General features: G+C 58.8%; 1 protein-coding gene across 1 annotated transcript; it reads right to left on the bottom strand.

The window, feature by feature from the left end:
* Positions 1–1,419: 1,419 nt before the first annotated feature.
* Positions 1,420–12,515, bottom strand: LFNG (LFNG O-fucosylpeptide 3-beta-N-acetylglucosaminyltransferase). Its single transcript, XM_033074378.2, has 8 exons — positions 12,040–12,515; positions 5,207–5,255; positions 4,286–4,385; positions 3,993–4,146; positions 3,819–3,904; positions 3,374–3,539; positions 3,073–3,158; positions 1,420–2,985 (listed from the first exon to the last, which is right to left on the bottom strand). Exons 1-8 carry the CDS (start codon positions 12,433–12,435, stop codon positions 2,919–2,921), a joined length of 1,104 nt encoding a protein of 367 aa, XP_032930269.1. The 5' UTR covers positions 12,436–12,515; the 3' UTR covers positions 1,420–2,918.
* Between the last annotated feature and the right edge of the window lie 307 nt (positions 12,516–12,822).

Below are 12,822 nucleotides of genomic sequence, written 5' to 3'. Positions count from 1 at the left end.
ACAAACTGGAAGGCTGGTGAACTGCCTGCCCCCGCTCCTGAAGGCTCAGAGGGGTATATTGTTTTATTTTATTTTATTTCATAACGTTATTTTTTAAATTTGTATTTATTTTACTTTTTAAGGCCCATCTGGAAGTTGCACCATGCCCAGCATCTCCCCAGCCTTTACCCCTGCCAGGAGCTCCTGTTCTTTGCAGCAGCATCCCAACCCCAAGCCACAGCCCCTGGCTGCCCAGGGCCTCGATGGGCACTTATCCCACATCCCCCGTCCTGTCTGGGGTGCAGGGGAGCGTCAGGCTCAGCGAGGGTGACAGCACTGCTGCTGGGAAGTGCCCACGCTGCCGAAACCACAGCCTGTGAGCAATAGGAAAACTGGTGGGGGAGCAGACAGGGCTGGGTGTCACAGCTTCCTGTGCCTGACGCAGGTCCCTTCGCCGACCCTGCACCAGATCCTGCACCCAGCACACCATCCCTGGCCCTGGGCAGCTGGGGGAAGGCAGCACTGCTGTCCGTCCATCCATCCATCCATCCATCCATCCATCCATCCCTTCCTCCAGGGCATGTTTTGGGGTGGTCAGCTCAGGGCATTGCTGCTGCTCTGAGGTGACACACTGGCACTCAGAGCTCCACCTCAGCAAGGGCTGCAGAGGTTGGGGGACTTTTGATTTTTGTGGCTGGCTGAAGGGTGAGTGGGTGCTGGGAGGAGGGGTGGCTGCTTCAGCACACGCCGACTTCCTGCCAGCCTGTATTTTTAGCAGGGCCAACCCGTGATAACCCAGAGATTCAAGCGAAACTGTGAAGTAAGTAAGTGTGCCTTGAAAAGAAAAAATAAAAAAAAAGGGTGCTGGCTCTGTCGGAAGGCGGGGAGGAGGGGATGGCACAGGTGGAAGTTGGTACCCGTGGCACAAACAAGACTGGTTTGGGGAGTAGGGGGGCAGATCTTAGGCTATGGCCACAGCCCATGAAAGCTGGGGCTTGTTTCTGGCAGGTGGATGCTCAGTGCTGGCTGAAACTGTGGTGGAGAGGGTGAGGGGAGGGCTGGGAGGGAAGGGGCTCCTCCCCCGCAGCCCCCAACCTTCCCACGCACACGCCTGCCCGCCGGCTGTTAACAACACCCTGCTAACAACCGGCTCTCACCTCATCCCCACCGCCTCCCTCCCACCCCTGAGCCTGGGAAAAACCAGCCCTGAGGTGCCAAGAGCCGTCCCAGCCTTTTGGGAAGGGGAAGGAGGAGAGGACCCTCACACCCTGGGATGCAAATGGCCAGCAGGACCGCGGTACCCGTGGGAAAAAAGGGATGGAGGCGCAGCCCCTCCTCTGGGCATCCCTGAGAGCTCGGCCAGAGGTGAGAACATCTGCGGGGGATCAAGGGGTGTTCAGAGCAGCACATCCATAAAGAGACGCCGGAGCCCGGAGCAGGTGACTGTGGTCAGCAAAAAAGCCGCTTTATTGGTGACCGCTCCCACGGGAACCCCGTGGCAGCGATCGGGTTCAGGTCCCTGAGAACACACTGTCCATGCTGGTTCCCCTTCCCACATCTATTGCTTTAAACACATCCTAGTTACAAAAAGCACAGAGTGACATTCCAGATACTGGAACATATAAATTAAGGTAAGTGATAGTTACAAGACATCGCAATTTTTTTTTTTCTTTCTTAAACAGATTATCAAAGGTCGGGGATTTTTCTTTTTCTGATCCACAGAAAATGTATAAAAAGCATCTTAAAATCTACATATTTCTCAATGTGTTTTTTTTTTTCTCTTAAAAAAAAAGGCACAGTAAAAAAAATACTGGCTCAATAACATATTTACAACACACCCATTATGGGCTATTTTCACTCAGCTTCAAGTTGGAAATGTTCAGCTCTGGCTCAGCCCAGGGGCAGAGAGAGGGCTGGTGTTGGCAGGCAGGGCAGCTCTCGGAGGATGTAGGGTCCCTCTCCTTCCCTGGATAAACCCCTGCCTGTGCAGGTGCCCAGCTGGGCAGCACCAACAGCCAAGGCAGGGCTGGAGGATGCTCTGCCCACAGGGGACAGCCACACAGCCCCCAGGCACCTCGAGGTGTCCCTTTGCAGAGCTGCAGGGCTGCCTGAGCAGCACTGGAGGGAGACCCTGGACAAACATGGTGCCCACTCCACTGTGGCAGCTCGGGAAAAGCCCTCCTCCCACCCCTGTATTTATAGAAAGTCTTTACACCAGTCCATAAATAGTTCACCCACCCATGCTGCCCTCAACGCTTCACCCGTGTGGGGGGGAGCTCTGGGAAATGGAGTCAACACCAGCACCAGCTCTGTCCCCACTGTCTCCCTCCAGTGAGGCTGCTGAGCACCCAGCAGCTTTGCAGGACCCTGGAGGAACCATTACCATGGCCACAGGCTTCCCCTGCCCACCTCTGCCTGCCTGCCAAGCCAGAGAGCAGAACCCACAGGGACCCCTCATCCGAACTGGGAGCCAGAGCTTCGCTGCTGAGATTTTGGGACTGGGAGAGAGGATGGGCTGGGTGAGGGGTTATGGGAGCAGACTGGGGGGGTAGATGCAAAGAGGGGAAGAACACACCAAAAAAACTTAACATTTGAAAGAAAAAAAAAAAAAAAAAGAAGGAGAAGCAAGGCCGGGGTGGGGCAGGGCCCCGCGCTGCGGCCGCTCCCCACGCATGGCGTGGGGCCCGCCAGCCGCGGGGTGCCCAGTGGTTTAAGTGCTCAGTTCCCGTCCCTCTCCCCCATCCCGGCCGGAGCAGGCAGGGCAGGGCTCAGGGGGCCGCACAGCAGCCTTCAGTACACACACACTGTGCAATACCACAGCAACGACGTCCGTCCGTCCGTCCGGCGGCGAGGCCGGACCGACACACCCGCACGCAGGTCCCGCACGCCCGTCGGATACCGGGGAAACTCGGGACGAGGTTGGAGGGCACGTGCACCTCCTAGTAAACCATGTTGGTGGGGCACCACGGCGTGTCGGGGTACAGCAGGCAGTGCACGGAGCGGAACCTGCGGAGGAGAGGAGCAAAGCTGAGCACGGGACGGCGGCGGCCCCGCGGCAGCCGGGTCTGGGGGGAACGGGGACCCCCATCTCACCTGGATGGGTCCTCCTCGACGGAGAAGGCGCCCTTCATGTGGATGGAGTTGCGCTTGTTTTCGAACATGCCGTAGCTCAGTGTCACCTGGGGGGCAAGCACAGAGGGGTGAAGTGGCCAACATGGCCATAAGGACGAAGCAGAGGAAAGGGGAGCTGCAAAATTCACCCCATTTCCCAAAGCCTCCATTGACACTTCGCATCATCCCACAGGGATGGGGCTTTTCCCCTCTGCTGTTTTGGTCACATGTCAATCAACATCTCAGCTGTGATGCCCAATTTTTAGGTGACAACTTGAGGTACCTGTTTGTGGATCTCCGACTTGGGCACCTGGTGGAGGTTCTCCAGGTGGGAGTGGAAGAGGTTGCTCCGGATGAGCTTCACGCCCAGCACGGACTCGATGATGTAGCCGATGGTGCAGTCGTCGGGCAGGCGGATCTTCTCTGCAGTGCTCATGAAGTGACCCCCACTGCGGGGAGACAGAGAGGGGCTGCAGAGGAGCAGAGCCCAGGGGATGTGGGCACCCTGCAGCATTCTGGGGTTGGCCAGTGGGTGCCCAGCTCTGATTAAAAGTCAGTTTGGGGGAACTGAAGCCCTTCCCAGCTTGTTTCCAAGCTCCCTGAAGACACCCCCAGAAAGGCAAAGAGAGAAAGGTTGTGGGACAGGGTCCAGCACCCATCCCCAAAAATGTCACCTCTCTGTGCCCTGGGGACCATGAGGAGTCCCCATGGGAGAGCAACGCTCTTACCTGGCCCAAGGGCTCATCTTCAGTGCCAGCCCCCGGCTGATACAGAACCCTGCTCCACCCGTGGCAAACCAGAAATGCACAGGATGCTGCAAGAGAGGGGAACCAACGCAGTGAGACAACAGCTCCTTCTCCCCCAGCCCAAATTAAACCAACCCAAACTGTCCCCACGCTCACCATCTTGTTCTCACTGATCCTCTCTGTAGCCTGGATGGGCCGGTCCAGGCTGGGTTTCCCGATGTAGATGTCCTGTGTGTGGGGGTAGCTGGAGAGCAGCTTCACCAGCATCCGCACGTTCACGTAGTTGTCATCGTCCACGTGGCAGAACCATCTGCAGTGAGAGCAGTGTCACACCCAGCCGGGGCAGTCCCCAGTCCCCACACTGAGGAACAACCCCAAAAACACAAATGGTGTCTGTTTGCACCATCCTGCCCCCCTTCAGCCCTGTCATTCCCCTGGGCACTGCTTACTTTCTGCCAGACTCGATGAACTTGTCGTACTCCACGGCCATCTTGCAGGACAGGGCCTGGCGGCTGTGGGCAGCCGAGCAGTTGGTGTTGATGACATTTCCTGCAGGGAAAAAAAGAGAGGTCAAAACCCAGCACTGGTGCAGCCCACGCCTCCCCACACACTCAAACGGTGACATTTCAGCACACGTGTCCCAGGTGTGCCAGGGAATGGAAACTCATGGATGACCCCAATGCTCAGTGACCCACATGCTATGTTGTCTTGGGCAAATGATAAATTTTTGGGGCAATGCCTTTTGTGTTCATGTGAGAGAAGGGAAGGGATGAATTAGGAATGTGGGTGCAGCAGATGCACCACAGATCGACCCTATCCATGTTTTAAACATGATGCCATCCCATATCACCTTGCCAAAGGGGCACCAGCCACCCTGGGGGGGAAAGGGTGTCAGTGAGCTTCCCCAGGAAATGGTATCAAAAATCCTGCCCTATTTTGCTTGCCCAGCTAAAGGCAATCACATCCCAGCCTGAAAAGGAGTCATTAGCATGGGGAGAATACACCACGCTGACCCCAGCCCGGGAAATGCTCCCATGAAACCCTGTCTGCATTGCCATCAATCCCAGCTCACCCCAGGGACAAAGTGATGCAAAGGCACCCACCCTGTTACTGTGACCCCCAGCATCATGCAGGGGATGGGCTGGGCTGATGGGGAAGTAAATCTGTCCCCAGATGGGAACCCCAGGCCAAGGGTGCTTTAAGCATTACCAGCGAAAACAAATTGTGTCGTTCTCAACCCAGGTTCCTGTGGTATGGGCTTTTTCAGAGTTTCCAGGACAGACCCCACACCAACCTTGCTCCACGGGTGGGAGCTTTTCAGGGGACCTGGCCAGGTCACACACACAAAGGGACAAGAGCCACAGACTCACGTGCTTGCTTCTTCAGCTCCTCATCCTCCCCGTCAGTGAAGATGAAGGTCTGAAAGAGAAGACGAGGCACCTCTGAGGACCGAGGGGCTGAGACCATGTGGCTCTGGCTGTGACACAGCACTCCTGGGCAGCACCTGGAGGCTGGTGGTGACTTCTTCCCCCTTGTCAAAGCCTGGAGAGCCAGGCACCCACACAACACACCCAGCTTCAGACCAAGAAAGGCACTGAGCTGCACTTGGGAGCAAACCCCAGCCCCCGCACGGGGCATCCTCATCCTCTCGCCTTTTGCACGGGGCAGCAGCTGGCAGGGAGTTTTGGGGGCCACAGGGGCTGTCCCCTGCACAAGGGGGAAGGAGAGCAGGTGCAGAGCGCGGCCTGATCTGAGCAGGGATTTCAGACTTGAGCCGGCGCGCGTGGCCGGGGATGCCAGAGCAGCCGCCCAGGCAGGTGTGTTTGCCCATGGCGCCGGCTCCCAGCCGCGTCCCCACCTGTGTCAACAGCACGTGGCTGTCCTTGGCCACTTGCACAATACCTCTGTGACCCCTCTCTGCTCCCTGTGTCCTACCCAAGGGGGCTGAGACGGTGCCAGTGGGTGCCACTTGCCAGCCCCGAGGAGGGGATGGTCCCCCCCTGCCCCATCCAGCACAGCCCCACGGTGCCAGGCAGCACCCGAGCTCCTCCCCGGCCCCGAGCTGCCTGCCCGGCTGCACTCCTCTATTTACACAGCTAATTCCTGGCATATGTCACCCAGGGAGGAGGACTGGAGGGGCTGCTCCGGGCCTGGGATTTGGGGAAGGACGAGAAGCATGAGGAGAGAGCAGGGGGTGGGAAAGGCATCGCCATCAATCAGCGGGCAGCAAACAAAGCTGGAGGAGAGAAACCACAACCAGCTGCCAAGCGCTATTAAAAACCAGACGTGCACAAAAGGGCAAAGGAAGAAAGACAAAAGGGCTGGGGGGGAAAGGCAGGAGGCAGCAGAGGGGGGACGATGGAGCGCTGGGGATGATGAATTACAAGTGAGCTGGAAATTGGGTGCCACCCCGCAGCCGGCCCCGGGAACGCGCTGGGGTTTTGTGGCTTGTTTGAGGAGCTGGGTACAATAGTGGGGTTGACTTTACTCAGCGAGGAGAGTTAAGCGGGCAGCAGTCATTAGCATACAGCTGCACTGGTTAACCCGGCCCTGTTTGCTCAGGTCCCCAGCCGGGGCTGGTGGGGAGAGCCCAGAACTGCAGCCAGGCTCAATGGGAGGGGACGGGGCTACAAGTGACCTTTGGGGCTTGAAAAGGAGAAAAGAAAAAGTGGAGGGGAAAAAAATGATGGAGGAGGTGGGAAGGCAAGTTCTCACAAATGCACAGCCTGCCATGCAGCCCGGCTTGTGGGGAGGGACAGAGGTCAGGAAGGCTCTGAGCAAAAGGGATGGGGAAGCGCTGCTGAGGAGGGGACAGCTGGGGGATGGGGACCCATCAGCTGCACGGCCCTGGTTGCTGTGTCTCCATGGGCACATCGCTGCTGGGGTGGCACAGGGTCAGTGCTGTGTGCAGAGGAGGGGGTGGCACCCCCAAACAACTCGGGGTACGGCTGCTGTTCCCCATTTCCCCCAGGTGCTCAGGGAGGGGTCAGGCAATTGCTTGGGGTACAACTTGAACCAGGGCAGCAGGACAGCATCCAAGAATGCCTGAGACAGCCCCATCACACAGGGGGGTTGGCACTCCAGCCCAGGTTCCAGCCTCACTGGAGGGGGCCAGGGAACACACAGCCTGCGCACAGGCGAGACAGAAAATGTTTGCTTGATTAGCTCAGAAGCGCCGTCCAGCAACTGCCTTCAGCTGCTCCAAAAATAACCCCACAACTAATCCTGCACTCAGCCTCTATAAATAGACCACAGGGACAATTGTTTATTACTCGCCTGCACTGAAACGTTTCATCCTACCGAGGCATCTCCCCTCAGCCTCTCCCCACACACACCCCTGCAATATTCCTGGCGCAGGTGGACCAGGTGGCACCACTGGGACAGGGGCACACTGCTGCAAGTCACCCCATGTGGGCACCTATTGGGGCCTCACAGGTTTCCCACATCCCTCACAACCTCATCATGACATTTGATTAAAACTAAAATAATTAAAGGTTTCATTTTAAAAATTAATTTTGTAATTAATTTGTGTTTCCTGAAAGGGGGTGCACCCTGCCTGCATGGCCCTTCACCTGGGGCTGCAGGGGAGAGGAACAGAGGTGACAGCCAAACCTGGGAGGGGATAGACCAGGAAAGGATGAGAGCAAGTAAAAAACATAAGTCCACCTCTGGCATTTCCCATGTGGGATGCCCGATATGAGGCAGTGTCCAGTTTACAGTGGTGCAAATGGGCACTGCAGCCAGCATCCCAGGACTGTCACCTATAAACCACCACCTCCAGACCCAGTAGGGCCAGAGAGCACTCCCAGCCCTTACTCCCACCTCTCTCCCATTTGGCCCCTGTGCCAGCCCCAGCACCGAGGGGTGCAAGGACCTCTTGGACCCCCCCGCAGTAACTTTTCCTGCAGGGTGCAAGAAAGGAAGGGCTCGCTGCCCTCCCCCTCCTCAACCCCTGCAGGAAACCTCATTGTTCTCAGAACTGCAGCTTCAAGAAACACAGGATGCCAAATCCCTCCCGAACAATAGCTGCCAGCGCTGCTCGCAGCCCCGCACAATGCACGGGACTGAGCGGCACCCGGGATCCCCGCGGCCACAACGGGGCCAGCCCCCCCAGGAGCCAGGCAGCCGCCGGCAGCCCCCACTGCCTCCTCCTTGCCCTTGGGGAGGGCTCTATTTTTTTCTTTTTTTTTTCTTGCCTCCCCTTCATTTCTCCTTTCAGGGTGACTCATTTCCCCTCCACTGGTGGAGCTCATGGGTTGCTCATGGCTGGGTGCTGCACAAGGACTCCACCAGCCAGGGCCACCCCGGGGTCATCGTGGCCCTCTCTGTGCTGCCTGGCCGAGTGGTTCTGTGATTTCCCAGGGTGACACACGCTCAGCACATCTCATGCTTGCCACCATCCCACCAGCATACCCACCAAAAGGGGAACCTCAGCCAGGCAGGGACCCCGTGACGCTGCAGTGCACAAATCCTGACTCGGTGCCACATCTCACTTCCCCATGCTGGGAGAGGATGGAGCACTCCAGCACCCTTTTCACAGCCACCCCACTTGGGTGCAGAGGAAAGAAGGGCTGGTAGTGGGGGCCTCATTCTTCAGCTGGGCGAGGGGCTCTGGAGCAGGTCAGGATGCTGCCAGAGCTGCCCAGCTTTGTGTCCCCCCACACCAAACATTCTTCTTTTCCCTCCAGCCTTGGGGTTTAGGGGGGAAATCCCCACTCCTCTTCAACAATCTGGGAGCAGTGTGCTGGTGATGTCCCCGCTATGGCAGCAGCCCCAATCCCTGGTGGTGGCTTTCCCCAGGACCGGGGCAGGTCTGTGCTGGCAGAGGATCCCAGGGCAGGGACCTGCAGAGGCGGGGAAGGGGCTCGCAGGGCCGCGGGCCCTTCCTCCCCCTGCTCCTTTCAGCAAGAGGAAGAATCCTCCACTGTAATTTTAAATGCTATAATTTTTTAATAACCTCCTCACAAACAATGAGCTCATTGTGTGGCAAGGGTCCCCCACCCTCCCGCCTGGTGCTCCACGCGCCGCTCACCGGCTCCGGGGCTTTTATGGGCAAGGACAGCAGCAGCGCTTGGGACGGGAAATCAAGGGGCTCCCACCCCTTAAACCCACACAGGCTGCCCCGGGGGACAGCAGGGAGGGACCCTCACACTCGATCCGAGTTCAGCAGTGCTCAGCAGGTCCTGGCACACAGCCCAGGCTGGGGGGAGGCAGCTGCTCCACGGGGCTGCTTTGGGATGAGCAGTCCCTGCTCTCAGCCACTCTGGTGGGAGTGCGAGTGAGACCCGCATGCCAGCACACTCCAGCATTGGGTGGGGACCCTGGCCAAGGTGCTAGAGAAATTTGGGAGCCGCCACCAGAGGAGCGTGCTCTTTGGAAGGCAGACCCGCTGCCTTTGCCCCGAGAGCAGGAATTTTTCAAAGCTGCAATTACCGCGCCGCCGAGCAGAGGCAGCCAGCGGATCCCACGCTGCCGGGACGGCGGCCCGGGCTGGAGCCCTGGCGGGCTCCGAGGCGTGTGCCGAGCTGCCTGCATGCCTCTGGGGTGCCCCAGGGACAGCCAGCCGCCTTCGGGGTAACCCCAGGGGCGGCAGAGGTGTCTTTGGCAATTCTGCCGCTGCAAATAGCCCCACTCGGCATGAAGGCAGCGGATTTGGACTTGCTCCTGTCCAGCATTTCTGTTTAATGGCCATTCTCCTCCCCACTCTCTTTCCTTTCAAGTGCAAAGTTTCTTCAGCCCGAACTCCAGCATCCCAAGGATACTGAGACAGCTGGAAACTCTCCCCAGAGCAAGGAGGGGAAAACCCATAACTCTCCTCCAAAACGAGCTTGTCCGGCCTGGATTGTGCAACCCAAAGAGGAGATTTATAAGGGAACAGGGATGTGCTGTCCCTGTGCAGAGGCAGGAAGGAGAAGGGGGTGCCCTTTGCAGTGTCTTGGAGGTGACAGAGGGCAGGAAACAGGGACTATTGTGGGCAGAACAAAGAACAGCCAAGGAAGGACACAATGGCTGTTCCCCCTATCTGCCAGGGTCCAGGCTGGAGCTACCTGATCGATTTAACCCCTTCTCGGCAGGGTCTGCATCCCTCCTGCCCGGCTAATGAACAGCCAGAGGGAGCCTGGGGTTTGAGAGAGAGGAGATCAGGAGAAAGACGCAGCATCAGGCAAGGGAGATTGTCAGCCCTTGGGCAGGAGCTTCCCCACCTTGGTGAGGCAGCTCACATGCCTGAGCACCGTTAGTGAAACCAGAGAGAGAGGATGAGCAGAGACAGGCCTGACTCAGACCAAGAGAGACGTTTGAGCAAAGGCAGTGCCCTGCTGCCACCAAAGCACCCTCCTGGGATGGGAACCAGGGGGCCAGGCAAGGAAGAGATGCAGGAACTGCAGGGAAGCAAGAGAGAAGAGCCCCATAGCACCAATCCCATACTCTGCAGGCAAAAACCCCAACCTGATGCCAAGTTTGGAGAAGCCCTGGGTGCCTCAGAGCTTCCCAGAGACAGTGGCTGGGTCGGTGTGGGAAGAGAGGAGCTGACCACGTCCAGCAGAGCGGGCTCATCCCCTCTGCCTCGCATCCCCACAGCCCAGCTTTGCTCCGCAGGAGTTTGTGCTGCCTCCAGCTCTCTCGGCAGCTCCTTGTCCTCAAGTGCTGTACAAGAGCCGTCACTCAGCGCTTGGCTTGTCAGGCAGGCACCTCGCCGGGCTGCGGCCCCCCTGGCTTCATGGCCCTCATCTCTAGGCAACCTGACCTGGACACGGCCGGCTCCGGCTCCCTCGTTCCCATGGAAAGTGCCACACAAGAGGCTGCGAAGCCTTTTCTCTGCGCCAGGAGAAAAGGGGCTTTGTTAGCTTGCCCAGGGGGACAGCGTGAGAGCCGAGCCTTGGGGCTCTGGGAATCCAAACGGACAAACGAAGCACAACAAAAAAAAAAAGAAAACCTAGAAGAAAGTCGGAGCTCACAAGAGGGAGGGAAAAAAAAAAAGAGCAGCCATTCCCAGGATCATCTGTAGGTGCTCAAAGAGCGTTTCACTCCACCACCACTCACCACCCCCTCGCAGTGACAGCAGAGCATAAAAGAGGTTTCCATTAAATAACTGGACCAAGGAGAAGTGGCAGATCCACTGCCAAGCCCAGGAAACCTGAGCAAAAAAAAAAAAAAAAAAAAAAAAAGAACACAATTCACAGGGAAAAAGAAGTAGCAAGATAATTTTTGGGGTACAGTGCAGGAGCCAAGACCCCACAAGGTCCCCCAGGCTTGGGTGAAGAGGGCAGGGGCAGGTCAATCCTTCCCCCATGGCCTCCACCCTCAGCCACTCCAGATTTCCAAGCAAGAAAGAGTTCCAGGCCAGGAGGAAACACGTGAAGACAGTAGGAAGAAAAGGTTAGGACCAGACATAACTTACTTTTGGGAAGCTGTCTAAGGGCAGAAAAAGTGTCTTAAGAGCAAATGGCAAAGCACATTTCCTAAGGAAACAGCTTTTTTTTTTTTTTTCCTTTTGAATTTTGCTTCAGTACTTGAAGGACAGAGTAAGGGACTGCCAGGACTCTGGGCAGGACATCAGGACATCAGTAAGGTCAGGAACCAGACTGCTGGAGCTGCCCCGGTGTGGGACAGGCGGTGCAGACCCACAAGAGCTTCCAGCCACTCTAGTCCTGCCCAGACCCTTGCAAGGAGACCGAGAGCTTCAGCACATCCCGGCACTCTTCCAGCCCTGGGCTCATAAACTGGGTGTCCTCTGAGCAGCACAATGCAGGGACCTGACTCGGAGTGTGGCACCCACAGGCTGAGCTGCACCTCCACACCTCAGTTTGTGCGCCTCAGCCTCACCAGCAGAAAGCAACTCAGTCCAGTTCTGCAATGGGAGATGCTCAGCGGAAAGGACCCCAGAGCAGAGTTTGGGGAGGTTTCTGAGCGTGAGGAGCCAAGGTCGGGCTCTCTCCATCACTCACCCTGCAACGCTGCATTTCACCCTCCCGAAAACACAGATGGCTCTAGAACAGCCCAGCCAGCCTCGGAACACCATCCAGCTCAGCGGTACGGGGCAAAAGGGAAGGGGAGGTGGTATCTGCTGGGTCACGGCAGCACCCGGATCCCACAGAACGCAGGGCCAGGAGCGCGGCGGGGAAGCTCCAGCCCGTCCCGAGCCGCTCCATCCCGGCCAGCGGTGCGGACCAGCCCGCTCTCCATCCCTGTCCCCATCCCTTACCATGTCGCGGTTGCGGGAGATCCAGGTGTCGAGCAGCAGCTCTAGCCGCGCCTTGTGAAACTTCTTGGTGGTTTTGACGGCGATGAAGACATCGCGGGGGGAGATGTCCTCGGCCGGCGGGCGCGGGGGGCTCGGCGGGGCCGGGGGCAGCTCCCGCCGCGCTCGGCTCAGCCTCCCAAAATAATCGGCGAAGCTGCGGAGCCCGGGCGGCCCCTGCGCAGCCGGGGGGGCCACGGCCGCCGCCGCCCCCAGGCTCTGCAGCGCCCGCTGCGCCCCGCCGGCCTCCCCCCGGGCCAGCCCCGGCCTCCCCGGCGGCTCCACCATGAGCACCAGGAGGCAGGTGAACATGGAGCCCACGAGGGACAGGAGCAGCTTCCTCCCGCAGCTCTTCAACATCCTTCCCTCCGCTCCTCGCCTCTCCGCGCCGCCGCCACCGCCGTCCCCCGCCCCGTCGCCGCCTTTAAACCGCGCCCGCCCCGCCCGGGGAGGGACGGAGCCGGGGCCGCCCCACGCGGGGCGTGAGCATCGCCCGGCCCTGCCCGCGGACCGCCCGCGCCCCTCCGACCCCCGCGGCCTCCCCGCCAGCCCCTGCACGCGTCCCGGCCGGTCCCGAGCTCTGCCCTGCGCATCTCCGTGCCCGCGGCCGGGAGCGCACGGCTGGGTGCGGGCAGGGTGCCGGAGCCTCCTCCTCCTCCTCCTCCTCCTCCCTTTCCCTCGATACCCGGGGATACGGACACTCTGGTCCCCTGTAGCCCCCGGCACGCTGAGAGCATCGTTCGCTGC

This window comes from Catharus ustulatus, chromosome 16 (genome assembly GCF_009819885.2).
Source record: "Catharus ustulatus isolate bCatUst1 chromosome 16, bCatUst1.pri.v2, whole genome shotgun sequence".
Classification (NCBI taxonomy): domain Eukaryota; kingdom Metazoa; phylum Chordata; class Aves; order Passeriformes; family Turdidae; genus Catharus; species Catharus ustulatus.
This window is presented reverse-complemented; position numbering and strand designations above follow the sequence as displayed.